General features: G+C 52.7%; 2 protein-coding genes across 4 annotated transcripts; one reads left to right on the forward strand and one right to left on the reverse strand.

Annotated features, from left to right (window-relative positions):
• On the forward strand, positions 1-25,654 carry BLTP3A (bridge-like lipid transfer protein family member 3A). Of its 3 annotated transcripts, none has more exons than XM_058819296.1 (21): positions 1-143; positions 11,529-11,691; positions 12,455-12,493; positions 12,952-13,043; positions 13,203-13,392; positions 13,550-13,690; positions 14,228-14,398; positions 14,915-15,092; positions 15,410-15,496; positions 15,627-15,797; positions 16,293-16,435; positions 17,178-17,319; positions 17,762-17,955; positions 18,170-19,701; positions 19,921-20,117; positions 20,596-20,747; positions 20,832-20,979; positions 22,092-22,363; positions 22,689-22,797; positions 23,146-23,261; positions 23,671-25,654. In XM_058819296.1, exons 1-21 carry the CDS (start codon positions 100-102, stop codon positions 23,794-23,796), a joined length of 4,407 nt encoding a protein of 1,468 aa, XP_058675279.1. In that variant the 5' UTR covers positions 1-99; the 3' UTR covers positions 23,797-25,654. The 3 variants fall into 3 exon arrangements, 2 of the variants coding, with proteins under 2 accessions (XP_058675279.1, XP_058675280.1); XM_058819297.1 differs by having other exon boundaries at positions 15,627-15,791; positions 23,671-25,653; XR_009275647.1 differs by lacking the exon at positions 23,671-25,654 and having other exon boundaries at positions 22,279-22,363; positions 23,146-23,260.
• On the reverse strand, positions 25,623-27,355 carry TAF11 (TATA-box binding protein associated factor 11). Its single transcript, XM_058819298.1, has 5 exons — positions 27,160-27,355; positions 26,949-27,088; positions 26,760-26,847; positions 26,514-26,610; positions 25,623-26,024 (listed from the first exon to the last, which is right to left on the reverse strand). The coding sequence occupies exons 1-5, from the start codon at positions 27,349-27,351 to the stop codon at positions 25,894-25,896; spliced, it is 648 nt and encodes a 215-aa protein (XP_058675281.1). The 5' UTR covers positions 27,352-27,355; the 3' UTR covers positions 25,623-25,893.
• Positions 27,356-27,405: the final 50 nt, after the last annotated feature.

Below are 27,405 nucleotides of genomic sequence, written 5' to 3' on the forward strand. Positions count from 1 at the left end.
CGGTGCGCGAAGGGGCCGGCCGGGGGCGGGCGGTGCGGAGCGGAGCGGGCGGTGCGCGATGGGGTCCCGCCGCCCGCGGGCCTGACCCGCCGGCCCGGCATGGCGGGCATCATCAAGAAGCAGATCCTGAAGCACCTCTCCCGGTGAGGCTCCCGCTCCTCTTCCTCCTTCTCCTCCCCATCCTGCTCATTCTCCTCATCCTCTTCCTCCCGGGGGGCTGCGGGGGACGAGGGCCGGGCCTGGCCGTTTGGGGCCCGCCGGGCAGCGCCGGTGCGGAGCTGCCGGGCCCGGGGGGCTGAGCGCCCGTGCGGGCCGGGGAACCGCCGGGCCGAGGGGGTGTCCGAGGGTCAGGGGGTGGCCGAGGGCCGTGGGCACTGTGGTGTCCGGGGACAGCGGGCCCAGCCTGGCCCTGCCGCCCCTCCCCGGGTCGGAGCCCTCCGAGCCCGGCTTTGCCCGGTGTCGGTGCCGGCCCTGGGCCGCGCTTGGCGGCAGTGGAAGTTCGGGAGGCGAGAGGGGAACAGAGCTCTAGCGGGGCGTTGGCGTTGTATTCCGTCATTTTCAGTGAAATTCACCCGAGGGGCGTTGTGGAAATGCCGGTGCTCCCGGCGTGAGGCTCTGCCGGGAAATGCGGCAGCGGCCGCGGCTGCTCGGGGCGGGCCCCGGGCACATAGCGGTGCCTCAGTTTCCCTTCCCGGCGATAACAGAGCTGCCTGTGTTATCTCATGGCTGCAGGGTCCGGGCAGCGTGCACAGAAAGGTGCCGTGCCTCCTGTGAGGGTGCAGGTGAGGCCACAGCACTGCACAGCGTTTGTCCTCTGTGCTTTCTGAGCAGGTCCTTTCCATCCCTGCTGCTGGACACGCTCAGGTGCGCAGTGAGGGGTCTGCAGTGACCTGTGTGCGGTCAGGGCTGGTGTGACCCGTGAATCCCAGCCCTCTGAGGTGTGTCTGGAGCCCCCGACCGTCCTCACACACCCTGAGTGGGCAGGGCAGGGTCTGTGTTGGAGTCGCCAATTCTCCATGCTCTGGTTCTCTCGGCGCTGTCCCGAAGGAGGAGTGATGGAGCTGCTTTAAATGGATTTCTGACACCCCGAGTTTCTGAGCTTTCTGTCTCATTCACCTCACACAGGTGTGGTGTGGTCAGTACGGATTCAGCCTCTTGATATGGAGGCATTGAAGTATTTTATAGCACAGAGAGGTGGGTGAGAGCAGTTCTTGATAGAAGGTAGAACAGAGCTGGGTGTTATCCTGGGTGCTCTTCTCATGGACAATTCTCTTTCTTTACATAAATACAGTTTTGCTGGTGCTTTTGCTTAATTTTGTATATCAGTCTCTCCTTACCGTTGCTACAGCATATTCTTACCCAAAGAGCCCCTTTTTCCCTCTGATTAGGCCAGTTCTTAATGTTCACCTGTGTATCCTTTGGGCAGTTCCAAGGAGAACAAGGAGTCCCAAAACATTCAGCATCTCTGCCTGTTTTCCTCCTAGCTGGACTTTGTTGTTTGGCTGACTGATCTGATTCTGCCTTTCACTTGAACAAGGATTGTGGATCTTTGCAGAAATGAAATTTGAACCCAATTTAATAGTGTATAAAAAAGATTAATTCCTTTTGTTTCAGTTTTGTTTCCTCCAAATACCTCATCTTCACCCTCCCTTTGGGTTTTCTTTCAGCCACGCTCATTTGCCTGGAAGAATTTTGCTACTGAATCATTAATCTGCCTTTATATTCTGCTCACATTTGCATATGAAATAATTCCTTGTTCTTTTTGTTGTGTCTCCACGCGGAGTCCTTTCTGCACGGGGGTGTGTTTTTGTCCCTCTTCCATGTGGAAATTTGCAAGAAAGCGGTCAGGAGAGGCAGCTGGGCCAGGGAGATGTGAATGAGGTGTTTCACCTCGCTGTTCCTGTGATCCCACATCACCTGAGTGGTCCCAGCAGGGTTTGGTACAGCCGTGCTTTGCCCAGTTGTGAAGGAATTTGACAAGGCTCAGCCTTGTGTTGTGCTTCAGCAGCTTCAATTCCTAGAGCAGGAGAAACCTAAAAACTTGCGGAGCTTTCGCCATCTGTGCCTTTCACTCCTTTGTCCTATATTTAGCTTGGAAAAGCAAACAGATGAGGTGGTTTCAGTTCTTGCTGCTTCCAGGCAGGCACAGGGCTGCAGTGCTGGGGAGTGTGTGGAGCCCAGCATCAGGGACTCCCCCAGAGCTGCTGCCTCTGAGCACGGTTGTGCTCCCCAGCCTGTAATTATCCATGGAAGCACATCTAATGCTTTAAAATAAAATCAGTGAGCTGCCTTTACCTCTTCCTGGCCCTATTTGGAATGAGCTTTTTCTCCTTGTCTTTTTTTTTTGTTCCAAGCAGTGTTGGCGTAGCACAGCAGATCCGCGTTCTCAGGGTGTGACAAAGGCCCTGTTTATCCACAAGCCCAACTGCCTCAACTTCATGTGCCACTTTGGGATTTCAGTTCTCAGCACTGCAGTGGGAATCCTTGCCAAAATGGCTTTTATTTAATTTCCTTGGAGAGGTTTATCCCCTGCTGCCTGTAACAGCTGCTTTGTGACGTTTTCTTTTGGGACACGTGTTGAAGCTTGTGAGCTTGTGGAGTAACAGGCACACCAGACATGGCTTCCAGAGGAAATGCAGCGTGCAGTGCTGCTGGGATGAAATAAAAGCTGGTGTCAGCAGAGGAGCAGCTGGACTGGGGTTTGGGGGCAGGTCTGAACACAGGGGAGACCATAAATGTGTCTTACTGTGACAGAAACCCCAGAGAACTGCAGCTGGGGAGTAACTTTGGGAACCTCTGAGAGTGGGGTGAAAAGGGAGCAGAGGAGACATGAGAGAGGAGTTAACAGCAGCAGAGGTTGCTGAGAGGAACCAGAGGGGTTACAGTTACCAGAGAGGAAAAACTGTGTGGAAAATGAGACCTGTTTGCAGAGGAGCGTGTGTCACCGGTGCAGGCAGATGTGGAACAGATGTGCAGCACAGAAATGAGTGGATAGCAGAGTGTGGATTTGGCAAACTGTCCTCAGCACAGGATGGAGCCACCTTTTCAGGTAAGTGAGATATAGGATTTAGAAACAAAATTTAAAATACTGTTAGGGAATGACATGTGCAGGGTGCAGCACTGAGATGTTTATCAGGGCAGGTCAGGTACTCAGCCAGGAGAAACAGCATCGTGTAGCTCCTCATAGATGGTGCTGCACCTCAGTGGAGGGATGGAGGAGAGCCTCTGCACTCCAGGGATTAAACCTTGCATCCCTTTTTCCAGGAGAGGTTGCCTTGACTCCTGCCCTCTGTGATTTGCAGCTGATGGGTCAGTGAGGGCCAGGGAGGCTCATGGTGTGGCTGCAGTTTGTTCTGGACCTGAACATGTGGGTGTGCAGCGTGTGCTGAGCTGGGAGCAGGTGGGCTCCTGGGGGCTGTTGTCTCCTTGCTTGGATGCGAGCATCTCAGGATCCCTTCCTGGCCCTGGAGATGCCTTTGGCATTATCCCCTCCACACAGTTGTTCTGCTTCTGTGCCAACACAAGGAGCTGAGAGCTGGCTCCCAGACCCAGCACTGTGCTGTGTGTGAGCCCTGCCTGTTCTGCAGCTGGCCTTGGGGCTGTCTGGGGCTCCTTGCTCAGTGCTGTGACTCCTCCCTGTCCATCCCCACCATCAGAGACCTGCACTCAGGCTGAGGCAGGGCACAGAAAGGCCTTTGAACCTATGGTCATCCTGCCAAGGGGTGAGAGGCTCCCTGGGGTCAGGATGGCAGAAACTGGATGTGCTATCTCAAGGGGACCCATCCCTCTCCTCAGAAGAGGTGGGCAGATGAGGTAGAGCAGTTCTTCCACCAAGAAGATGGGATTTGTTCTGTGCTGTTCAGGAATCCTTGGAATGGGCTCTGTGGCTTGCACCAGGCAAGTCAGGCCATGTCACCAGCTCTGCCTTTGCCCAGCACGGCAGCGTGGGGAACTCCCTGAGTCTAAAGAATGCTTTCCCGGGCTCAGCTTCGATTTCTTGCCCAAGTGCTGCAGTCTGGGTGCTGCTGTAAGAGAACAGACCCTGAATTCCTGCTCTGCTCTCCCTTGCCCTGAAGTGTTTTGCAGCATCGCTGCGTGCCGGAGCTCTGCGCTGCAGCTGTGCCCTTGCTGCAGTCACAGGATGGCACACGCAGCTCCTGAGGGCTCTGGGACACCCTCAGAGCCAAGAAAAGCTACCACCAATAAAAGATTTGCTTACTGCCAGCCCTCCAGGCCTCTCCCAGTTTCCTGACCTTGGTTATAAATTACCTGGAAGCAATTTAGCGAGCATGGTGGGTACGGAGGAAAGCAAAGAAACTGCATCTGGGAATGGCCTGAGGAAGCTCCACAATCTCAAGTGATTTAGGCAGCAAAACCTCTGACCAGCTTTGCAATTCTGGCTTTAGCTGCTTGAATATCCTCCTTTGGTGATCAGGGAAATTTCTGTGCTGATTTCTAAGATGATCATTTGCCTAAAATAGCTGTTGCAGCAATGGGAAGTACATGAAACCACAGAGCTGCCAGCTGTTAAAGGCTGATAGAAACTGCTACTTTTCCATCTGCACACATCCTGCTCCTGCAGTTCAGCACGTGCTCTTTGTCCTGGTGATGGTTCCATTGGTGCCCCAGTGCCCAGGGTGGATGCAGAGCATGAAGCAGTTTGTGGCAGGACTTTATGAGGCAGTTTATGAGGAGGGAGCTCTGCCAGGTCCCGCAGCTGCTGCTGGTGCAGCACCAAACCCCTGGTGATGAGCTTGTCTCTGAGTTCTTACAGGCTGTGCCCAGCCAAGCATGGAAGGCTGGATGTAAACCCTTTACTCAGTTTTGGAAATACCTTATTTTCCTGGTGCATTTCGGTGGCTTCTTTTACTCTTAAAAATTTTAATATAGTGGAATTATTGATGGCAGGCTATTATGAGTAAAGTAACACAGATCTGCCTCTTCTTTGTTAAGCCTGGCTGGGGAAAAGGAGTGGACACAGGATATGGCATTTTCCCTTCACAGAGTCTGAAGTGTTCCCTTGCAAAGTCATGGTGGCTGTGCTGCACTTTGGGAGAACCAAGGGATCAGTTTTATGGAGCTGCTGGGTGCAAAGCGTTTCCAGCCACTTCTCCTTGGCTCCAGACACGTGTGTGCTGTTTCTGGAATGCTAAATAGACTCTTGTTGCAGCAGGGGTAAATTACACTCGAGTAGCTCAGGAGGAAAACGTGGCCAGAGCTCCTTCACTGCAGCTCTGGGCTTGCAGAGCCCTGCACTGGCCCTGTGCAGCCTCTCCAGAGTCCTTCAGCCTCACTGATGGAAGGGGACTTAGAAGAAGTCTTATTTATCTTGTCTTATTCTTATTTATCCCCGAGCCCTTGCCTCCCCTGCAGCTGCTCCGTTGAGTCCGAATTAGGGAAAAACCTGTTTGTTCTGCACACTGGTGGCTAAAATGATTGCAGGGTGAAGAAGTGGAACTTTGGACTAGTGCTTATATTTATGGGGTTTCTTTCTAGCTTTCTTTCATGTGTTGTTTGTTTGAGGATTAGGTTTGGGAAATTCCCTGGCAAGTGCCGAGGGTTTGCATTCCGGATTTGTTGAGAGCATGGGGCAGCTGGCATTTAAACTCTGCTGAGTGTCCAGGCAGGGAGCTGGAAATAGCAAAGGGAAGGTGCAGTTCAGCCCCTGGCAGAGGCTCTGCTCTCAGCTGAGCTCCTGGTTTGTTTTCCAGGGCTCCCAGTGCCCAGTGAGGTGCTGGTGGGTGTGAAGCAAGGTGTCCCAGCCTTCAGAATGCTCTAGAGAACAACAGAGAAGTTCAGAATGCTCTAGAGAAACATTAGTTGAGACAAGAAAGTGTCCTCGGTGCCAAGGGAGGCTGCAGCCTTGGGAGGAGTGAGCTGGAATTCTGCTCTGTGTCATGGCTCTATCTGATCTCCTTGGAAATGCAGAATTTTCTCCCTGTGAGTTTAACTCTGAATTGAATTTTTAAGCCTTCCCTTAGCCCTCGGTGTGTTGCAGGAGGTAACACAGAGCCAGGACAACTGCTGACTTATCAGGATGTTTTGTGTTTGGCTGAGAGGCCCAGCCTTCCATTCAGTGCAGCTGAAGCCTGGAAAAACAGAAAGCTGATAATGGAAAGCCACCAGCAGTGGCCTGTGTGTACAGGGACACCAGATGTGCCCAAATCCACCCTGATAAGGAGTGTGGGATGGGCTGGCACCTCCTCACGTGGAAACTGTTTGCCCTGTAACCCAAGCAGGCTGAATTTCTCAGGCCCATTGTCCATTGGGAAGGAGTTCCTCCCTCCCAGCATATCTGGGGTGCACAGAGCCGTGCACAGGTGATGAGATGATTATAAATGTGCTGCTTTCTGTCTTCCTAACAATTGGGCAGTTTGGTGTTGATGGGATTCCCTTAAACTCTAAATGGCTTTGTGCTAAGCGGGTGTGATACCAACTCCATCTCATGCTGCAGTAACTGGTCCCATCCTCTGCTAATTCAGCGAGTTTCTCTTCCCCCTGTGCAGGTCTGCAGAGCAGCTCTGTGCCCACTCAGACAGAGTGCTCCCTGCTAGCACCAAAAATTTGAGGAGGTAAAATGGCTTTTCTTCCTGAAAAAGCTTTTAGTTCTTCCTGTGCGTCTTTGAGGCAGCTATTTTTTTCCCTTTTTACAGAAGTTTTGATCACTTGCCCAGTTTTATTTCCTCCAGAATTATTTTTAAGTTCATCCTCAGTCATGTGTGCTGCACTTAAAGCTGCTGCTGGTGCCTTCCTTGAGAGCAGCCCTGATTTGGAAAGTCACTGACCTTTCCTTTTAGCAGTTGTGAACCTTTTGTTCTAGTAAACATGTTATATGGCTTCTGAGATAAGAGGTTTTCATTTGAGGTGAAATGTCCCATCACAGAGATTTTTGGATTGCAGAAGATATTCCCAAGGAAGATGGAAATCCCACTAAATGCCCTGTCCAAAACCAGGCAACACTTGAAAAGACTTTTGGGAAGGACAAATCTGTGTTGGTTAGAATATATTTGTTGGGGTTTTTTTCCCGTGTCCAATTCCTGTCATAATTGATTAAATTACATATTTATATTTCAAATTAAAGCAGAAAATCCTCATCTCTTCCCTTGCAAAGCCCCCAGTGGTTCCTGGGCTGGTTTCCCACTGGGCTGATCAGTTCCTCCTTTCTGCCTTACCTGTGTTAGCAGGGACTTTCCAGCTGCTCCCTGCAGCTGTGCTGGTGTCACAAGCCATGCACTTCATTCTGCCAAGAGATTTTGCTTGTCATTAAGCAAAATCAAGGTCACTGATGTACAGCTAATTAGTTCTCCCACAAAATAGCCACAGTGACAAAGGCATTAATAGAAATGCTGGGGTGGTGGCTGTGTCCAACAGCCAGGGATGGCTGCAGGACTGCAGGGAGGGGGCTGAGGCAGAAACTGAGCATTTGAGAAGGTTCCTGATCCATGTGGCAAGCAGGGTAATGAGACAGGGATCTGAGGAGGAGTTTTATGATTTCAGATGTCTTCTGACATTATCTGTCCATGCATTTGCTCTGTTGGAGACAGTGTGGCGAGACAGCGTCAAATGTGGACATAAATTTATTTATGATTCCAGCCTGGCTTTGGGCCAGTGGTCAGATTTACCCAAATTCCTCTTGCAATCAGTGAGTTTGTGGCCTCTGGATTTGCAGGCTGAGGAGCTGGGCAGTTGTTTTCAGTAGTGACATCATGTTTTGATATATAGTCAAGCTGATGATTGAGCAAATAGATTTCCAGGCTTGACTTTTGTCAGAGTAATCCCAGCAGGCTCAAAAGGAATGCTGCCCTGTGAGTTTACTGGCTCAGCTCTGCTTGACTTCTGATGGAGCTGCAAAAAAAAACAAAAAAAAAAAGTGCAAATATCCTCTGGTGTCAGTTTTCCCAATAGGCACCATTTTCATCATTTTCATTCAGTTTTCCCTCAGCCAGCAGCCAAGACTGCTGCTGTGGGTGAGTGTGAATGGAGAGAGCCTGCCAGCAAACATCTGACACGTTCTGCTCTCGCTGCTTTGCCTCCCCTGGCACTGACCAGAGCAGCAGGGACCAGCACCTGTGAGCTCTGTGTTCTCAGGAGCTCTCACCTGTGACAGGTGTGACAGGTGGGTGGGGAAGTGGCTCAGGTGTGGAGATTATTCCAGTGGAAGGTCTGGGATTCCTGTGCGGGGCAGCAGCTGAAAGCAGGGGCTGACAATGGGCAACACACCCTGAGAAATTTGGGCCCTGGTTTAAAAGAAATGTTTCCATTTTTCCATTTGAGGTTTATTTTTTTTTCCAGAACCTCCATCTTCCTTTGTCCCATCACGGGTGGGGTCTGTAAGCTCTGCTTTGGGGGAGGAATTGCACATTTTGGTGCATGGATTGCCTCATTAAAGGATCCTTTAATGGAGCCTGTGTGCACTGAGGTGGGTTTGGTACCTGCCCAGCAGGATCTCTGCAGCCTTTCCCTGGAGATGGTGATAGAGAGTTGCTTGGTTTGGCTGGATCAAGTTTCATACCTCACTCCAGGCTGTGTCCTGTTTCACAGCTTTGGTTCTTCCACAGTGTGCTGGTATTTTTGATACACCTACACACTAAACAAAAGTGTTGCCCTGCTTCAGACATGTGCTTGTGTTGCCTGTAATCAAAAGGAAAAAAACCCTTGTATTAGAATAGTAAAGTAAAAAGTTGACCTTTATTGGCAAGCTTCCAGGTGTCCTGCTGGTGATGGGAACACCCAGAATTGAATTTCTACAATTTTATAATGTTAATTAGGATATCTAACAGGTACATCCTATAAGAGATTCAGTTGCTCCAGTAACCTACCCCTGGAGTTGGTCCAAGGGGTTCTTTGCCCCACTTCTTATTATGCCTTATTGTAGGTTCCCCTCCTTGGAATAAGACTAAACAATATTTCAGGAATGTGTTCAGAAGGTCAGCTTATTGCTCTAAATTCTAGGGGGAAAGGGTAGGAAAACTACTGGAGCTGCAGCCATGCATTAGCAATCTACAAAGCTACAAATGTATGAAAAATATATAAAAAGCTTAAGCATCATTCCCCCCCCCTTTAGAGACTTGGCAATATAGAATTATAGGCAACACTTGTACTTTTCCTCTGCATTACCAGCTGAAAGCAGCTTCCCCTCTTATCCTGGGATGAGGCTCCAGCCCAGGGATGATACTTCAGTGCAGGTGTGAGAAAGCTCAGCCTGGGAGCTGATCACTGCCCACAGCAGCTTTTGGGCTTAACTGCTGGGTATTACCTACCTGTCCATGCTTGGTTTGAGCTTTAGTGCTGGGTATTACCTACCTGTCCCTGCTGTGCTTGGTTTTTTCTTAGCATCCAATCCCAGGCAGGCACGGTGACATCAGCTCTCAGCAGGGCTGCTTCTCTGACACAGCACAAGGGTGCTCCTGGATTGCCTCTGCAGGTGTTTGCTCTCGTTTTCAGCCGTGTCTGGGTTTGTGGGTGCTCACTGCAGGACTCCAGGCCCAAATCTTATGGATTCTCAGTGCTCCCTGCCAGTGGAGCAGCTGTTGGAACACACTCTGCAATTTTCAGTTTCTTGGCGCTGATGCTGAGAGGCCAGGTTAACCTCAGCCACCTCCCTGGGCGTGTTCAGACAGGAAGCCTTTGGTTGGAGGGAGTGATGAGTCTGAAGGAATTGTGGTGTAAAATTGGTGTGAGCTGTCAGCGTGTCCCTGTGGCTCAGGGCAGGGAGGGGACAGCATGTCACCTGTAATTCTATATTGCCAAGTCTCTAAAGGGAGAGAATGATGTTTTTTATATATTTTGTCATACATTTGTAGCTTTGTAGATTGCTAATGCGTGGCTGCAGCTCCAGTAGTTTTCCCACCCTTTTCCTCTGGATTTTAGAGGAGCTGGCTGCAGGGGAAGAGCAGCAGTGGGCAAACTCACAGCTGTGTGCTGCCCTCTCCTTCCAGCAAACATCCATAGCACAGGGTTGACAGCAACATCTCAACACATCTGTCAGACTTTCTCTTCCAACAGAATGTTTGGAAAAGCCCTTTTGCCCCTGGAAGCCCTGGGCTGATGGCTCAGCTGCTGCTGCAGTGCCTCAGCCAGGTTTGTGCTACACCCTGAGCTCGTGCAGCAGCTGCAGCGTGGCTCTGGCTCCTGCTGCCCTCCTGGAGCTGTGGCTGCTGCAGGAGCCCCTGGTGCCCCTCCCAGAGCAGTGCCCGCACTGTGGGTGCAGGGGCAGAGCAGGCAGGGCAGTGTGACTGAGTCTGCTCCTGCTCAGGCTGACAATGGGGGCTTTCTTTCCATCCTGCCTCCTGGACCACTGTGCAGAATGAGAATTAGCACTGGCGTGGAGGAATGTGTGAAATAAGCCCTGGATTCAGTGGTGGGAAAGTTGTCTGGCAGGAACTCCTCAAGTGACATTGGAATGCAGCCCCCTGCTCTCGTGGTGGCAGCTCCTGCACTGGAGAGAGGCTTGATGGAGACAGGAGGGGTTCTGCTGCCACAGAGGGGTTCTCTGACATGGAGAAATGTTGATAGCACTTGTACAGCCTCTGTGATCTGCTGCCCTCTGAACTGGCCCCTCTGGTTCCTTAGGGACCGCTCTGGTTTTGATAAAGTCAGAGCTTTCACACCAGAATCCCCTGCTCCTGAGCAGTCCTGCAAGTGTTTCATGCATGACACTGAAATCTCGGGCACATGAGGGGTGTGAAGGGCAGCACCCAGGGCAGGTGAACACTGAAATGACACTGAAATCTCGGGCACATGAGGGGTGTGAAGGGCTGCACCCAGGGCAGGTGAACACTGAAATGACACTGAAATCTCGGGCACATGAGGGGTGTGAAGGGCTGCACCCAGGGCAGGTGAACACTGAAATGACACTGAAATCTTGGGCACATGAGGGGTGTGAAGGGCTGCACCCAGGGCAGGTGAACACTGAAATGACACTGAAATCTCGGGCACATGAGGGATGTGAAGGGCTGCACACAGGGCAGGTGAATGCTGGCAGCCCTGGGAGGAGGAATTTCAAGCAGAGAAATCAGAGGAGGGAGCTGGGGCAGGCTCTGGGAGGGGAGGTGCTGTTTGGCCAGAGGGCTGCAGTGATGGTGTTAAAAAGAGACAGCCACAAAAGTCATTCATTAATGATCTTTTGCTTTCCTGGGTGAAAAGAATCTGGAGAATTAAACTTTCCACCGCTGACACGGCAGTTCTGGGGGCAGTAAAACTGCTGAGCTGTTGGAGTTAGGCTTTGGTTTTCTTTGGTTTTGTCCTAGGGCAGTTTTGATGGTTTCCGGGATCCAGAGCTTTAGAAGGAAATTTTCCAGTTTCTCAAACCTGAATTTAGTTTAAAACAAAAAAAAAATCCTCCAAATGTCAAAGTGTAGAAATGTTTTTTTTCTGGAGCGACCAACTTGCCTTGGGTTTAAAAATGTCAGAAAGGGTTTAAAAAAACAGCAAACAAACTCTGCTATTAAAATAGCTCTGAAATGCTCCTGCAGCCTCAGCAGCTTTGCTGGGGACTGTTTGTGAGTTTTCTCTTTGTTCCCCTGTAGGTTTACCAAGAATCTCTCTCCAGACAAAATCAACCTGAGCACGCTGAAGGGTCAGGGGCAGCTGACCAACCTGGAGCTGGATGAGGAGGTGCTGCAGAATGTTCTGGAGCTGCCCACCTGGCTCGCCATCACCCGGGTCTACTGCAACAAGGCCTCCATCAGGGTGAGCAGAGGCAGCTTTGAATGGATGAAGTTATCCATTTACAGGCAGAATCACTGAGGTTGTGCATGGACTTGCACTTTGCGCACTGAACTCTTACAAATTCTTCCTCCTTGTGCTTTTTAGAGCAAAAACAATGTGGTTTTTTAGTTGTTATAAGCTGTCAGGTTGTTTGATTGCACGTGGTACTAAGCACTGTTGCATTACATGAACTCAAAAGTTTTAAGGACATGAAAGAGACTTTCTATAAAAGAAATATGATTCTACTCTGCCAAGTGACAGTAAAAATGAGCTTGTCTTACTCATCTGATGTGCTCTGTTTTTAGAGTCAGATCTGCTCAGTTTAGTAACAAACATTTGTTCTCCCTCCTACAAGAACTGCAGAGTGAACGTTGCTGTATGAAAATAAAATGGAGCTTTTTGGTTTGTGCACAGGCTTCAAAAGAATTGTGTGACTTCCAGTAACAGCAGCAGTTAGTTGTAAACTCTTAAAGGCCAGGAATGTTCCCCACAGCAGAATTTGACCTGCAGAATATCTGTTACTCCTGATGATATATGAGATCCAAAAGCTCAGCTGGGTTTGTAGATCTGGTGTCTGGAATGTCTTTTCCCTTGTCTGTGTCTCAGTTTGACCTGGATACAATGAGACATTGCAGACATTTCTCAGAGAAATGGGGCTCAAATTTTGGGCTGAGGAGGTTTCCTGCAATTTCTGAAATTTTCCAATGCAAAGATCACTCTAATAACCCCAACTTTATCATTTCAGATCCAGTGGACAAAGCTGAAAACACACCCAATCTGCTTGGTAATGTTGCCTCTCTTGTCTTCTTTCCTTCCTTTCTCCCTTCTTCTTTTATTCCTTTTCTTCCTCACTCTTTTTAATCTCTTCTACTTGAGAAAAATTCTGGGGAGGGAAACCATCGAGTGCTCAAATTTTCTTTGGACCTGAATCCTCCAGGGCCTTAGCACATAGGGGACAAGGACCCTCCCATGGGTCCCTCATTTCACTGCAGGATGGAGCCAGATGAGCTCTCAGGGAAGTCCAGGGCTACCTCGTGCCTGTTTTTTGTTGGTTGTTTCCCCACTCCTGGGGTTTCAGGTTTCCCACTGACACTGATGGTGTGAGAGCTTTAACACATGAGACTCTTGGAGCATTGAGACTCCAGAGTTGGTTCTCCCTGCCCTGGAATCTCACCCCAGGGCTGGTGGGCTGGGCTTGAGGCTGGCTGTGGTGTTCATGGCTCCCTCTTTGTGTCTCTGCAGTACCTGGACAAGGTGGAGGTGGAGATGAGGACGTGTGAGGAGCCTCGGCCGCCCAATGGACAGTCCCCCATCGCTCTTGCTGCTGGACAGAGGTCAGACCCTGAGCCCTGCAGCTCCTGCTGGGGCTCTTCTCCTTGATTCACCACTGGCCTCCCTGTTCTAGGGTTTAAGTGCCTTTGGTGTTGCTTATAAACCTCTCTGTGTGAGCCTTACCTCTGCCAGGCCTCATGAGGGGGATCTTCTCTTTGCAGTGAATATGGCTTTGCTGAGAAAGTCGTGGAGGGGATGTTTATTGTTGTCAATTCCATCACCATCAAGATTCACTCCAAGGCCTTTCATGCTTCTTTTGAGCTGTGGCAGCTCCAGGGCTACAGTGTCAACCCCAACTGGCAGCAGAGTGACCTGCGCCTCACCCGCATCACGGACCCGCAGAGGGGAGAGGTGAGCCTTGCCTTTGTACTGGCATCACAGAGAAAAGTGTCATGAATGATCTTTTCTTGTTTCATTTCATGTCTTCTGAGTGTTTTTGGGGTTTTCTGAATCCTTGAAGTTGTGAAAGTCTCAGCATTTTCCTGTTTTTCGCCTCCCTCCTGGGCAGGTTCTGACGTTCAAGGAGCTCACCTGGCAGACCCTGCGGATAGAGGCAGATGCCACAGAAAATGGTGATCAGGATCCTGTCACCACTCCTCTGAGACTCATCACCAACCAGGGGAGGATCCAGATCTCTCTCAAGAGAAGGGTGAGAGTTTTCTCCATGCTTTGCAGGATGTGGTCTCACTGCCTGGTGCAGAGATGATGCAAATTTCCTCCCACAGTCCTCGACAGCCCTTCTCTCCCTTCAGAAACGTTGAGCCCTAACTGATGTATCTCTCCATGTTTTCTGTCAGAGACAGCTGTGTTCTTAGCAAATGTCAAAGCAGTTTCTTTCCCAGGGGAGGATCTCGTGGATGGAGTGAGTTTTTCAATCTGTTTGAACATCCTAAGGAGAGCTGTCATCTCCTTACTGGGAGCTGAAAACCCAGCAGTCTGATTTTTAGCTGTCAGTGGAAATGTGATGATTTAAAAAAAATGAATTAAGCAGTGAGCAATTTGTCTCTTAAAGAGGAGGTGGCTTTGACTGCTATCCATCTGAGAGGAGGTGCTGTGGATATGCACCAGATACCATCTCTCAGAGGAGTTTCACAGCAGCCTCCCTTCTTTCTGCCTCTGTGTTTTGGGAAGACTCTATCTGTGGAGTAAATTTTTGAAGTGCCTAACACCTTCCTTGCTGTTTCAGACCAAAGATTGCAACGTGGTGGCCTCCAAGCTGATGTTTCTGCTGGATGACCTGCTCTGGGTGCTGACAGACTCTCAGCTGAAAGCAATGATGAAATATGCTGAGTCTCTGAGTGAAGCCATGGAGAAATCTGCTCAGCAGAGGAAAAGCTTGGCACCAGAGTCTGTACAGGTGAGTGAGTTTGGATACTGGTCTGCCAGGGAAAAGGGCAGTTTCTGTTTGTGTGGCACCTGGCCCATATTCACAGCATTTTCCTTGATGGGAACTCTGGTCAGTGCCATGTGGACTGTGGGGTAATGAGGTGACCAAATGAGTGGGATTCATTGCCAATAAAATGCGTTTTCCAAGTCAAGGATGAGGGAAGAGGAATATTTCTGCTGGAGTTGGAAGCTCCAGGGAAGCAGGGATGCACACAGAGTGCAGTGAGGTTGCACAGCAGGCATGGGGAGTACTCGGCCCTTTTTGCCCAGGAATCTTAAAACATGATCCAAGAGAAGTGCAAGCAGCTGGCAGAGCCACAGACAAAGGTGAGAGCACAGGAGAGGATCCAGATCCTGGGAACCCCAATTCAATCCTGTAAACCGATGCCTTAGAGGCTGGAAGATGTGCATGAGCTGATTAATTGCATTATAACCTCAGTGTTTTCCCTCTCTCTGAGCTCTCCTTGAGCTTGTCCCTCTCTCACAGATCACCCCCCCTGCTCCCAGTGCCCAGCAGTCGTGGGCTCAGCCCTTTGGAGCCAGCCCCAACGCCAGCAGCATCGGGCAGTACTTTGACAAGCACGACATGAAGGAATCCTCCTACCACCTGCTCATCTCCCGCCTGGACCTGCACATCTGTGACGACAGCCACGCCCGGGAGGCAGGTCAGCAGGGAGGGAAGCATCCAGAGGCAAAAACAACAGCCAAGGCAGTGATTTTCTGGCTGGAAGAGGGTTGGGGTTTTGCAGTTTGGGATTTGAGTCTCCAGGCCTGGTTCTTACCATATAAACCATTGATTGAGGTGTCCTTCTCCTGGCCTAGGACAAGGTTTTGGTGCAGGTTGCTGAAGATGGTACCCCAATCCTGGCTGTGGTGTCAGTTAATCAGTGGGGACAGTCTGAGCAGTGTGATTCTGAATTCTCCTGGATCAGAGCTCAGATTGCAGAGCTGACCATGGTTTCCTGTGCTCTGTTCCTCACAGGTGCTCAGAAGCATGGCATGCTGGGCGGTGCCATCCAGCTGACCTTCAGGAGGATGGCTTTTGATTATTATCCTTTCCACAGGGCAGGTAGGGAGCCTGGGGCCTCACAACCTGAGGAGGGGGGTAAAAAATGAGTTTAAAGAGCTGTTCTATGATTGCAGGCTGGACTAGAAGAAAGAAGCTGCATTTTTAAACTGAAATCTTTGCTTTTCTGCAGGAGATGCCTGCAAGCATTGGGTGAGGTACAGTGAAGCAATGGAGACGCGGGGACAGTGGGCAAAGAAGTTGGTCAGTGAATTTCAAAGCAAGATGGAGAAGTTTTATGAAGAATCAGACCCTATGTTTGCCAGGACTCCACTTTCTCCTTTCAAAAGGAAACCAGGTAAAGGTACTTGATAAAAGCAGTGAAGCAGGAATTGTACCAGCAAAATCTTTAGTTGCCCATCCCCAGCTGAGTAGGATGATTTGTTGGTGAAGGAATGCATAGCACTCTAAAAATCATAAATACAATGGCAAAGGAAAGTGGCTGGCAGAGCAGTGCAGCAAGGATGGACGGGCTGCAGTGGATTATTGTTGAGTTTCTCCATAAGATACAAGGATGAAATTTCATACTTAAGACCTGGCTAAGGAGTGTGTTCTCTTGCCACAGAGCAGACTCACCTTTCACAGTGTTCTTCCTTCAGAAGTCCTCAGTGTTTCTCCTGCCCAGCTGTGTTCATCCCTTTCTAGTTCTGGTGCTGTTAGTTCTGCTCAGTAAGCACAGAGGTGATGGTGCAGAGAAGGTGACCAACACCCTGTATGTCCCCACAGAGCCTCCCCAGAGGAGCCCCCCAGAGAACTGATGGTGCAGAGAAGGTGACTAACGCCCTGTCTGTCCCCACAGAGCCTCCCCAGAGCCCCCAGAGGAGCTCCCCGGAGAAGGGCCGGGCTCCCCCCACGAGCCTCCCGCGGCTGCGGCAGCCGCCCTGGCACCGGCTGCGCTCCAGCTGCGTGCTGCTCAGGGTGGATGACCTGGATGTGCACCAGGTAGGGACCTCAGCACGGCCTGCACGTGGCAAGGGCACTTCCAGAAAGGAAATTATGTGATTCAATGTGTAATTCAAGATATGATTGAAAGGATCATGCTAATCCTGCGACATCCAAAACGCTGCCCGGAGAACCTAAGTGCTGTTATGATGTTGTCTGTAAAACTTTAAACCCAAGAGTGAACTGCTGATAGTTTTCATGGTCAGAGGGAACTGCTTAACCACGGGTTTCGGCCCTCTGTTCCTACACCAAGCATCAGGCACGCTCAGTGTAAAACATTTCATGCCTTTGAGAAATCAGCGAGGATGTGGATTTTTGACAAAAAAGGAGGAGTAAGTCTGACCTCAAGCTTTCTGCCCTGGATCAGGCCCTGCATCCATGTGCCCTGTGTCCATCCAAGAGCTGGTTTTGCTCTTGCAGCACCAGATACTATGATGGACTTGCCAAGGTTTTGCTGATCTTGCAGGCAGCTGTAACAGATTTCTGTTCTGTTTGCTCATGTCACCTAATTCTGCTTGTCACAGCTCTTACTCGCAGTGACGGGAGACACAAAGAGCTAAATTCCCTCAAAGGAGAGGGGTTGGCAACATCAGCAGTAGAAGAAAATTATGTCTTTGCTTGAAAGCAGTGTATATTTGATGTGTAAATGAGGCAGATTGAATACAGGCAACTGAGGGGTCACTGGGGCACTTGGGTTTGCCAAGTCTGAGTTCTGCACCACTGCATTTCCTTCTGTTTTCAGGTCTCTACAGCTGGGCAGCAAAGTAAGAAACCTTCCACCTTGCTTTCCTGTAGCAGAAAAATCTTCAAACTCCCTGACCAGGTCTCTGCAATCCATATTGAATTCACAGAATACTACTTCCCAGACAATCAGGACTTTCCAGGTAATACATCAAGGTTAGCACCTCCTTTCACAAGTTTCTTAAAGACTCATCAATGGTCTAGCTGTGTTAACCCTGTTAGATATTCTCTGTCTGTTGTTGTTTAGTTTTCTGATGTTTGCCATTCTAATTTTTTTTTTCCCTGTGGGAAGGTGGGATGGAGTTTGTGCACAATGTGGAAGCAGAGCTGTGCTTGCAGGAAGGAATTGCAGCAGCTGCTGTTTGCCCAGTTCCTGGGGTTCAGCCTTACTGAGAGCCCTGGAGCAGGGCCATGGGGTGCTCTGGGTGCTGTCCCAATGGGTCACCTTATTCCTCTGGGTGCACCACAGCTTCTCCCCTTCCAAGATGTGTCTCCCAGGAGTGGTGAAACCCCTGCATTGGTGGTGTCAGTGCAGGTTCTGCACCCAGGGGCCTTTCCTGCTATCAATAATCTGTTTCCCTCTAGTTCCGTGCCCAAACCTGTACATGCAGCTGAACGGCCTGATGCTCACCCTGGACACACCAAGTGTGCTCTGGATAAATCTCTTCTGCCTGGATCTGTGTCGCAGCCTGGAGCAGTTCAAAGCCATCTACAAGCTGGAGGACTCAGGCAAGCGGGATGAGCACGTGGATGTCCGGCTGGATGGCTTCAGGCTGAAGGTACCATTCTTTTCCTTCCTTTCCCAGTGTTCTCTCTGTGAAAGAAACATGAGACCAGGACATAGCTGGAGTTCATAATGAGGAGACAAACCTGCTGCCTTCCTCTGTCTTTGCTCTGTCTGCATTTTGTGTTGGTTTTGTTTGGTTTGTGCTGCTGGAGTTCTCATCCAGAATAAACCTCTGCTATTCCTGTCTCACCTTCCTTCCCCTGCAGCTCACCATCCCCGTGGATAAGAAAGTCACAGAGCACCGGGACAGGCCTCGGGCCCTGTGTGTGTGCACGTCAGAGGTGACAGCCACCAACACCCGCCACGCTCCCTCGTGCAGCTGCCAGGACCTGCAGAGCCTCTTCAGGAAATTCGCGGGCTCCGAGTTCTTCCACTCCAGCTACGCGGCGTTCCCCCGGGAGCAGGGCAGCTTCAGCCTCCTGCACACCCTGTTCCTGCGCCACGCCTTCCACGTGGAGGACAGGCCACACAAGCACCACAGGCTGCCTCACAAAACCTCTGCCTCTGAGGACTTGTGGTCTGTGAATTTCAGTGAGCTCTCCCTGGGGTTTGAGGGGGCTGAAAGCTCCAAGGGCAGAGCCCTTAGTTTTGTTGACCCTTTTCCCCTTTCTATATGGGCCTGCCTGCCCAAGAGGTGGGGGCAGGCTCAGATGTCTAAACGACAGGAGCTGGCCACCTCTGAGGTGAAAATCAAGCCTTCTGCTAGCTTTAGCAACCACTCCAAGAACGAGAACCTCTCCAGAGAACATGGCATTTGTCAAAGATCAAAGACTGACCAAGATCTGAGGAATATCTACAAGGCTCTAGACACGATGGATGTCTTGGGAGAATCTGACTGTGAAGTTGATGATGGAGTAGACAGTAAAGAGCTGGAAGCCTCTGCTGATATCCACGTGCTCATGTCCTCCTCTGTACATGTCAAAGTTCGGCTCAACCACTACCAGTACTTGGTGCTGCTCAGGATGAGGGAAGTTCTGCAAGCACTGCAGGAGCAGCTGGCCCAAGATACCCAGGAAATGACTGGATCTCCTTTAGATGCCATGTCTGCTTGTGTGGGAGTTATGTTCCCCAGTGCTGAGGTGGCCCTGCTCATGGCCCCTGCCCCAGGGTCTGTCGTGGAGCCCAGGTCCCTGGACTCGGACACAACCAGCCTGATCGAGTCCGATCTCTCACCCTCAGACAGCAAGGAGGGGCTGGCAGCTGAAGAGAAGGAGCTGAAATCAGAGAGCAGTTCGGAGAAGGGCTTGGGCAGCACCTCAGAGCTCCCAGAGGACAGTGGGACCCAGGACACCGGTGCCAGTGTCCCTCTGGAGAGGCTCCCGAGGTCCGCGAGCGACGGCGCCCTGAGCGCAGCTCCCCGCGGTAAGGGCGCAGAGGAGAAAGCCTTGATAGAGGAAGCACACGAAGCTGTGGAAGCCCTGGTTGCAGAGAGACCAGCAGAGACCAGCAGCCACCCTCAGAGCCCCCCTGCTCTCCCTTCCAGCCCAGCCTCAGACACGCAGCCCTCGGGCAGAGGAGGTGTTGCCCTCAATGGCCAGGCCGACCTCGTCCCGCTGCGGAGCATCGAGGTGGAGCTCTCCAGTGCACTGCACATCACCAAGGACGCCACCAAGGAAGCTCTGCACGCCACCATGGACCTCACCAAGGAGGCTATGTCCCTCACCAAGGACGCCCTGAGCCTGAGCAGGGACAAGATGACCTCCACCATGCAGAGGATGCTGTCCCTGCCCCCGGCCAGGTGAGCAGGACAGGCTGCTGAGCTGCAGGAGGGGAGACAGAGCTCCTCCCTTTCTGTCCTTTGTATCTGGGCTGGAGATGGGTTAAATGTTCATCTCTGGGGCTGTTCTGAGGGTTCTGAAGTCTGACTTGCAAGTGGTCAGAGACCAGCCCAACACTCAGATCGTCTGCAGGCTCAGCTGCCTGCCTCTATCACTGTTTTTGTTGGGTTTTTCTGTAGGGATTCTGTGCCCAAAGCAGAGGAGGGAGCGCTGACCCCGGGCGGGGCGGGCAGCGGCCGGATGCGTTTCTTCTCCATGAAGAGAACCTCATCCCAGCACTCCTTTGACACCACATCCGTGGATGGGAGTGGCCCTGAGGACGGGCTGTCCGTGGACAGTGATGGCAGTGATGGCTTCGTGATGCTCACAGACTCTGGTAAAACCCTTGGCTTTTCTGTGCCCACCCTCATCTCACAGGGCTGATGCTTTGTGCCACAGGCAGCTCATCCATCCTGTGCTCCTATGGAATCACTTTTGCTGCTCCTTGTTTTTGAAGGTCTTGAGGAGTTGCCCCACAGTGGCTCTTTCTGCTTTTGTAGGTGCCTGTTCTTTGAGACGAGGAGGGTGAATCAGTGTGGGGTGACCCTGCACGTCCCAGTGGTGTCCTGGGGGCTGCAGGGGCTGTGATGTGCTGTGGTGGGTGGCACAGAGCATTTAGGAAGGGCTGGCTGGATACTGGGTATTCTGGACATCTTTCACTTCAACCCTGTGTTGCTTAAGCTAATCTGAGGAGCTGGAGGGAGATGGATCTCCAGAGGATGGTACCTCCAGAGAGGCCAGAGATTCAGGCAGTTACTGATGTCAGGACTTCCAGAGAAAGAAATGGAATTGAGTTGTTGTTACTTCCATTTCAGAACCCAGCCTGGACCCCCTTTCTTCGGGGCAGCTTCCCCCAGCCCACAATGACACGGGCAGCAGAAGCAGCCTGGTGGCAGAGGACGAGGGTGGAGTGTCCCCTGAGGTGAACAGCTCCACGTCCCAGAGCGAGGACCCCAGTCTGCAGCTGGTCAGTGCCTGACGTTGGAATTCTGTCCCTTAGGGGCTCTGGAGGTGTTTGCTGTAACCAATGAGCTCCTGGTGGCTGTTTCAGGTGTCTGTCCTCGTGCTGAAGATGAGTGATGTGAACTGTGCAGTGGAGGTACAAGGAGATGATTTGTCTGTGGCTTTACAAGTGATGAAGGTGGTTCCAGAGCAGCTGAACAACGTTGGCATGTGGCAGTTCCTGCGTGGCTACGTGGGTAAGGTGCTGCTCTGGGACTGCAGAACTGGCTTTTATAGCAGCCTCCCCCAGGGAATATTCCATTAACTGGGGCCTCAGTGTTTGGGGTGGTAGGATTAGACACAACTCATGTGTGAGGGTTCAGATCTGGCATTTGAAAAATGTTTCCCAAGTGCCTACACAGTCAAGCTCTGTGGTGCCTAGTAATCATTGATTGGGATTTTTTAAATTGTTGAGGATGCATGAAATGAATTAAAAGAGTGAATAAAGCTGTCTAGGGGAACCGAAGTTATTCCTGATCTGAAAAAAATGCTTTTGGTCTACGGTACTTCCCCTAAATTTGAATTAAAAAAAAAAAAACCAAAGCTAAACCTTAAAACAATCAACTATCCGCCTGACACCCAAAAAAACCCCAAAAGCAGCTCCAAAACTGAAGGGGAAGTGTGAGCAATTCCCAGGCTGTTGATGCTGCCTTTCCCAGTCCTGCCAGTGGCCACGGTGGAGCCAAGGGATGAGGAAAGGCTGGTGAGCTCTGGAGGGTGGACCAGGGCACTGGCTCAGCTGTGGAGGCAGAGCTGGGACAGTTTTGGGGGCGGAGATGGGACAGTTCTGGGGGGCAGAGTTGGGACAGTTTTGGGGGTCAGAGTTGGGACAGTTTTGGGGGTCAGAGTTGGGACAGTTTTGGGGGTCAGAGTTGGGACAGTTCTGGGGGTCAGAGTTGGGACAGTTCTGGGGGTCAGAGTTGGGACAGTTCTGGGGGTCAGAGTTGGGACAGTACTGGGGTCAGAGCTGGGACAGTTCTGGGGCCAGAGCTGGGACAGTTTTGGGGGCAGAGTTTGGACATCTGTAGACTGATTGGGACACTGGGCCAGGTCCTGCACATGCAAAATGGGCCAGTTTTAAAGTGTGCTGAGAGGGGGGTGTGCCTGGGACCTCAAATGGTCCAGCTCAGTGCCAGCTCAGTGATGTGGGCTCTTAGTCCTTCAAAACTGGGATTTCCCTCCTGTGAGGGATAATGTCAGACCGAGGTCACTCGGCTGCTTTTGGGCTGAGCTGGGCTTTGCAGGATGCCCTTTCTGAGCTGATATCTGATCACTGGCCCCGTTGTGCAGTGAGATCTCTCTGCCCCAGCTCTAGGAGACCCAGGAGAGGGGAAGGCTGCGAGCCCTGAGCCCAGGCAGCCCCAGCCCGAGGTGTCCCTGCGCCTGCAGTCGGGGCCGCGCGCGGCCGCGCTCTCAGCCCTGGCTGAGCACAACGGCTTCCTGCAGCTGCTGCTGCACAGCCAGGCCACCGAGCTCTGCACCTCCTGCCTCGCCAGCCTGGGACCCTTCCTGGAGGATGAAATCATCCCTGAGGTCATCCCCATGGAGATAGAGGTGGTGGATGCCAAAATCACCTTGAAGGTGAGAGATTCCCCCCGGGGCAGGGCTCGCTTGCAGGATGGCACTTGGGAAGGGCTGTGGAATGCTGGGGGCCTCTCTAGAGCTTCTCTTCTCCTGAGACTGTTTGGTTTTGGTTCTCAAAGCAAAACCAAACCTAGGGATGAATAAGGAACACAAGGGGAGTGTGTACCTGTGCACCCTGTACATAAAGCCAGGCCTTTCCCCAGGGTGGGCTCACCCAGTGCTGCTGGTCAGGAACGCTGCTCCTGAGGAGGCTGCAGGCAAGGGAAATCCTTTCAAGAGCTGTCACAGCTGCTCATCCCTTCTGTGCTTCCTGTTCCTCCAGGATGACACCCCCCCAGTGTACCCCACCTCCCCTGGCCCCGTCCCCATCACCTTGGCCATGGATCACATCGTGGTGAGGCGCAGGGATGACGGTGTCTTCTATCTCACAGGTGAGTTCCCTCTGGTTTTACTGCCCCTCTGCACCCCCAGGCTGTGCTGGAGGAGACTGGGATGTGCTGGGAAGGATGGGCTGTGAGGTGGGAGCAGTCCCTGTGTGTGTTTCCTGCTGTGGGAGCCCTCCCTGCCTCTGTTCCCTGCAGAATTCACGTCTGGTGTTTCCTTCATCACACACAGACAGGATTGAATATTACCTTTTAGTTTCTCCATTTAAAAAGGGAAAAGAGAATTTTATTTCCCTGTGTAACAAGAAGGAAATAAATTAATTAAAGTTATTTTTTTTATTCTGAGAGCTCTGTTGTGTGAATGTCCACACCTGAGTGGGTTCTGTTGCTTTCCAGCTCCCCAGGGGAAGGACTCAGTGAAGCAGGAAAAGTCTGTGTCAGTCCCTGAGGAGCAGAAGGCCCCATCAGAGTCTGTGTCACCAGCCCCAGCAGCAGGAGCACGTGGGCTGCAGGTGAGTCACTGCTGCCTGGACAACAGAGAGCTGGAAATTCTCTTTTGCCTTGGTGTGTTTGCAGTGCTGGGCAGGTGTGGTGAGCTGCAGGAAGGGAGTGCCCCGAGGAGCAGCCTGTGCCTCCTCCCATGGGTGTTTTGAGGAGTGAGGGCACCTTGCCCAGCATGAACTCACTTGTTCCCTTTCAGAATCTGGTTGGGGGTTGTTTTCTGATTGGCTCCATCTTCCCCACTGTGTCCAGTTCCTTGTTGGAAAAACAGGAATTGAGAGGTTCCCAAAAAGAGAATTTCTCTCAGTGGTTGTGTCTCACTGTGTAATTGATCCCAAGAGCTCCTGCTCTGGTTTTCCTTGGAGCAGCTCACTGTGGACCTTGAGGACTCCTGCCTTGTTCTCTGCTTGTCTCCTGCAGCTCAAGCAGGTGCCAGAGTTGCAGAGGGAGCTGCAGACCTTGAAACTGGCCCTGGCAGAAGCCAACATGGACAAGGCTCGCCTTCTGCAGGAGATCAGGAAGTACAACCCCCTGTTCCAGCTCTGACACTGCCAGGGACAGGGCACAAGCACCAGCAGGGCAGGTTTGGTCGTTTTGCTGCCAAACAGGTCCAAGTCCAGGACTGAAACCAGCTGAGACTGCAGAGACTGGGCAGGGAGGGACAGGGGTCCTGGCTGAGAGAAATGGGGGAATGAGGAGGAGTTTGGGAGGGCTGCACTGAGCCATGGTCAGCCCACCAACACCAGGTCAGATTTTGGGGGGACACCCCATGTCTCCTCATCTGTGGGAGGTTTTCAGCCTCCAGCTTTTGTGGTGACTTCTGGAGATGGTCCATGCTGGGGTTTCTGCTTCTTTCACCCTTCCCTGTTGTGTTCTTGGCCAGCTGTGCTCGCCAGGCCCACAGCAGGAGCAGGGTGAAGTGACCCTGTCCCTGTCCCTTCAGCACCTGGGCAGTGACAGGACAGGGGTGGCAGAAAGGTCAGGGACAGCAGGGCACACAGATTCCCACAAGAACAGGGGCAGGACAGTACAGAAATTCCTTCAGATTCCCTTTCCCACCAGCAATTCCTTGTGTAGAGATGGATGCAGTGTATGAGACTCAGTCCAGTCCACTTCATCCCACAATGTTTGGCTTTATTGGTGCAGGATTAATTCCTTACAAGGCACTGTTTCAATTTTTACTATCAAATAATGGGGTGAGGGAGTTGGTTCAGTCTCAGGAGATGACCTGGATGTTTTTGGGATGCACTTTGTGCTCAGAGCTTTGTGTGCCTGAGTTCCCCACTGGGGAGGAGGAGCTGTGGGGTTTTCAGCACTGGGTGGAATCTTTCAGCAGGGCTGGGATGGGACCCCAGAACCACCTGCCAGCCCTGATCCCAAAAGGAAATCACTGAACACCCCCATGTGGAGCAGCTCCCTGTGAGGAACTGCCCACGAGCAGAATTTGGATTTTGTTTCACCAAACTTTGTGCTGCTCCCTCTCCCTGTGTGGGAACACAAGAGCTCTGAGCACTGCCTGCCTGGGGTGGAATGCCACGGTGTTCCTGCTTTTTCTCCATTAATTGCTTGGAAATGGGAGGTTTCTCTCTTCTGCTTTTTCCAATTTTGATGACATTTTGTGTGAGTATGGGAAGGCTTTGCCAAGGGTTTGCCCAGCCTGCAGGGCCCCACAGCTCCTCCCACGTGTGCAGGCTGAGCACAGCTGGGGCCAGGGTGTTTACAGCAAATTCCTGCTCCAGCTCCTTCAGTCCATGGGTTTTGGTGAAGAATTCCAGCTTCTGTCAATGGGTTTTGGTGAAGAACTCAAGCATTTCCTTTGCTCTGAAGACACAGTAAAAAGAACTGTAACCCAAAACCCACACATGTGGGAGGACAAAACCTCCTGGGTCCCCACAGATTGTAAATATCAAAGTTTACTTTGTGGAGCCTCTTATTTAAGGATTCTTCCTCAGTTCCAGTGAGAGCCCAGGGAGTCCTGCCTGGCACAGGGGCCACGGAGAGCACGTGGCCTCAGCACCTCTCACAGGGCCCCTGGAAGGGGAGGGGGGGAATGTGCAACTCTGAACTTGAATTTAAATTTGAATTTTAGGCAGTATTGCAACTTTGCTGCAGTTTGTTTCCACTGATGCATTTATTGGTTCTATGAACCAGGAGCAGAATTAAACTCATTAACCTCCTTCCAGCCTCGGCTCTCTTTTCCTGCTTCTCCTTCCCCCTCCATCCCAACACTGCTGATTTTTGGGCAGCTCCTGGATTTGGGAGCAGAGCTGAACCCTGACTTCAGCTGTTCCAGCTCCCAGCACAGCCCTGGCCCAGGCTGGGAGCAGCACTGGGAGCCCCTTGGGTCACACAAAGAGCAGATCCCAGACAGGTTAGGAACACAAGAATGAGTTTAATGTACAAAAACAGCCACACACCTGGGCACAGGTGGCACACCTGGGCCAGCAGGAAATGCTCTGCAGCCCCTGCATTTCCTCTCCCTGCTGTGCTGAGACCCCAAAGTCCAGGCTGAGGGTGCATCCAGCTCTGCCCAGGGTAGGCAGGGGCAGCAGGAACATCCTCGAGCCCCCCAGGGCAGCCCAGAGGGGCCTTGGGGAGGATTCCACGTGGGAAGGTCCTGCAGGAAGCTCCTCTCAGCCTCTCTCAGTGGAAAATGATCTTCTTGTACTTGGAGTTGGGGATCTGCCCCCGTGCCTTGAGCCTCCTGACGGCCTCCCTCATGTGCTTGGGCTGCAGGGGGGGCAGCTCCCCCCACTTCTCACACACATCCAGGGCTGCACAGACAGACAGACAGACAGAGCTCAGGGCAGGGGCCAGCTGAGCTCTGCCCACCCCCTGCTGCAGCTTTGAAAGGAACAGGTAATGTTTGTGTTGGGCTTTGAGGCAGGAACGGAGCTGCTCCTCTCCCTGCCAGGAGTCCCAGAGGACAGAAAGCTTCTGAACCCTCAGGCAGGGGGGAGCTCAGAGCCCTGGGGCTGGCTGGGCTGTGATCCCCTCCTGGCTCAGCTCCTGTCCCACAGGGGAAGCCTGGGGCAGGTTTGGAGCTCAGGGATCCCCTCTGCCCCTGCAGCTGCTGTGGGATGGACAGAGCTGCCGGCCCAGCTGCTCTGCTGAGCGGCACTGAGGGAGCAGAGGGGCCGTGGCAGCTGCAGCCGGCCCTGCCCTGAGCCAGAGCTGCTGCTGGAAGGGAGAACCATGGAGAACCTGCTCCTCACCCTGCTCCAAGCAGGGAGCTCACCCCGGGCCCCTCCCCTGCCACTCACCTTCCTCCACCACCTCCCCGACGAACACCTTGGAGATGCCCGACATGGCGATGACGACGTTCTGGGACACCGAGGTGCCGGTGATGGACTGGATCAGCTGCGGCAGGGACAGGGACAGGGACAGGCGGGGACATCAGAGCGGGGCCCTGCCAGCCCCTCCCAGCCCCTCGGGGAGCGGCTCCGGGCCAGGGATTTGAGCTGGGGCCGCTCGGGACGGGCTGGGCTCGGGCTCCCGGCGCTCCTCACCCGTTTGATGGCGGCCTTGGGGAAGGCAGAGCGCCGGTACATCTCGTAGCGGTTCAGCTGCTCCTCGGAGAAGGAGGAGACCAGGATCCTGCGGGGCACAGCATCGTTCCCAGCCGCTCCCAGGGCCGGCAGGGGCGGGGTGGGAGGGGAGTCTGGGGGGCCGCGATCCCCGGACCCGCCGGCACTCACTGCATCTTCTGGATCTCGTCCTCGTCCACCTTCTGCTTCTTCTCCTTGCGCTCCTTCAGCTCCAGCTTCACCTTCCTGGCCGCCCCCGCCTGCAGCCCCGGCTCCTCCGCGTCCGCCGCCTCCCCGTCCGCGCTCCTCACCTGCGCCAGAGGGCAGCGCTCGCTCTGCGGCCCCGCGGCCCGGCCCGGCCCCGCTCCCGCTCCCGCCTCACCTCCCCGTCCGCCGCCTCCGCCTTCAGCTCGCCGCCGCCGCCGGCCTCGCCCACCTCGCCTTCTCCCGCTCCCTCCGCGGCCGCCGCTTCCCCCGCGGCCGCGGCCCCATCGCCGGTGCCGGGCGGGGAGGAGCCCGGGGGCGGCTCCGGAGCGGCGGCGGCACCGAGAGCGTCCCGGGCCGGGTCCGCCATGGCCGCGCCCGCGGCGCCTCCTGATGACGTAACACGACGGGCGCCTTGAGGGGC

Source organism: Ammospiza caudacuta, chromosome 24 (genome assembly GCF_027887145.1).
Source record: "Ammospiza caudacuta isolate bAmmCau1 chromosome 24, bAmmCau1.pri, whole genome shotgun sequence".
Taxonomy (NCBI): Eukaryota; Metazoa; Chordata; class Aves; order Passeriformes; family Passerellidae; genus Ammospiza; species Ammospiza caudacuta.

What these genes read in the sequence shown, in the direction of transcription:
- BLTP3A (XM_058819296.1), top strand. Translation starts at nt 100, where the DNA reads ATGGCGGGCATCATCAAGAAGCAGATCCTGAAGCACCTCTCCCG. An exon ending in AAACACACCCAATCTGCTTG is followed by an intron (nt 12,494 to 12,951) that starts GTAATGTTGCCT and finishes GTGTCTCTGCAG; the next exon opens with TACCTGGACAAGGTGGAGGT. An exon ending in CGTGATGCTCACAGACTCTG is followed by an intron (nt 20,118 to 20,595) that starts GTAAAACCCTTG and finishes CTTCCATTTCAG; the next exon opens with AACCCAGCCTGGACCCCCTT.
- TAF11 (XM_058819298.1), bottom strand. Translation starts at nt 27,351, where the DNA reads ATGGCGGACCCGGCCCGGGACGCTCTCGGTGCCGCCGCCGCTCCGGAG. An exon ending in CGGAGGCGGCGGACGGGGAG is followed by an intron (nt 27,089 to 27,159) that starts GTGAGGCGGGAG and finishes CCTCTGGCGCAG; the next exon opens with GTGAGGAGCGCGGACGGGGA. An exon ending in GACGAGATCCAGAAGATGCA is followed by an intron (nt 26,848 to 26,948) that starts GTGAGTGCCGGC and finishes TGTGCCCCGCAG; the next exon opens with GATCCTGGTCTCCTCCTTCT.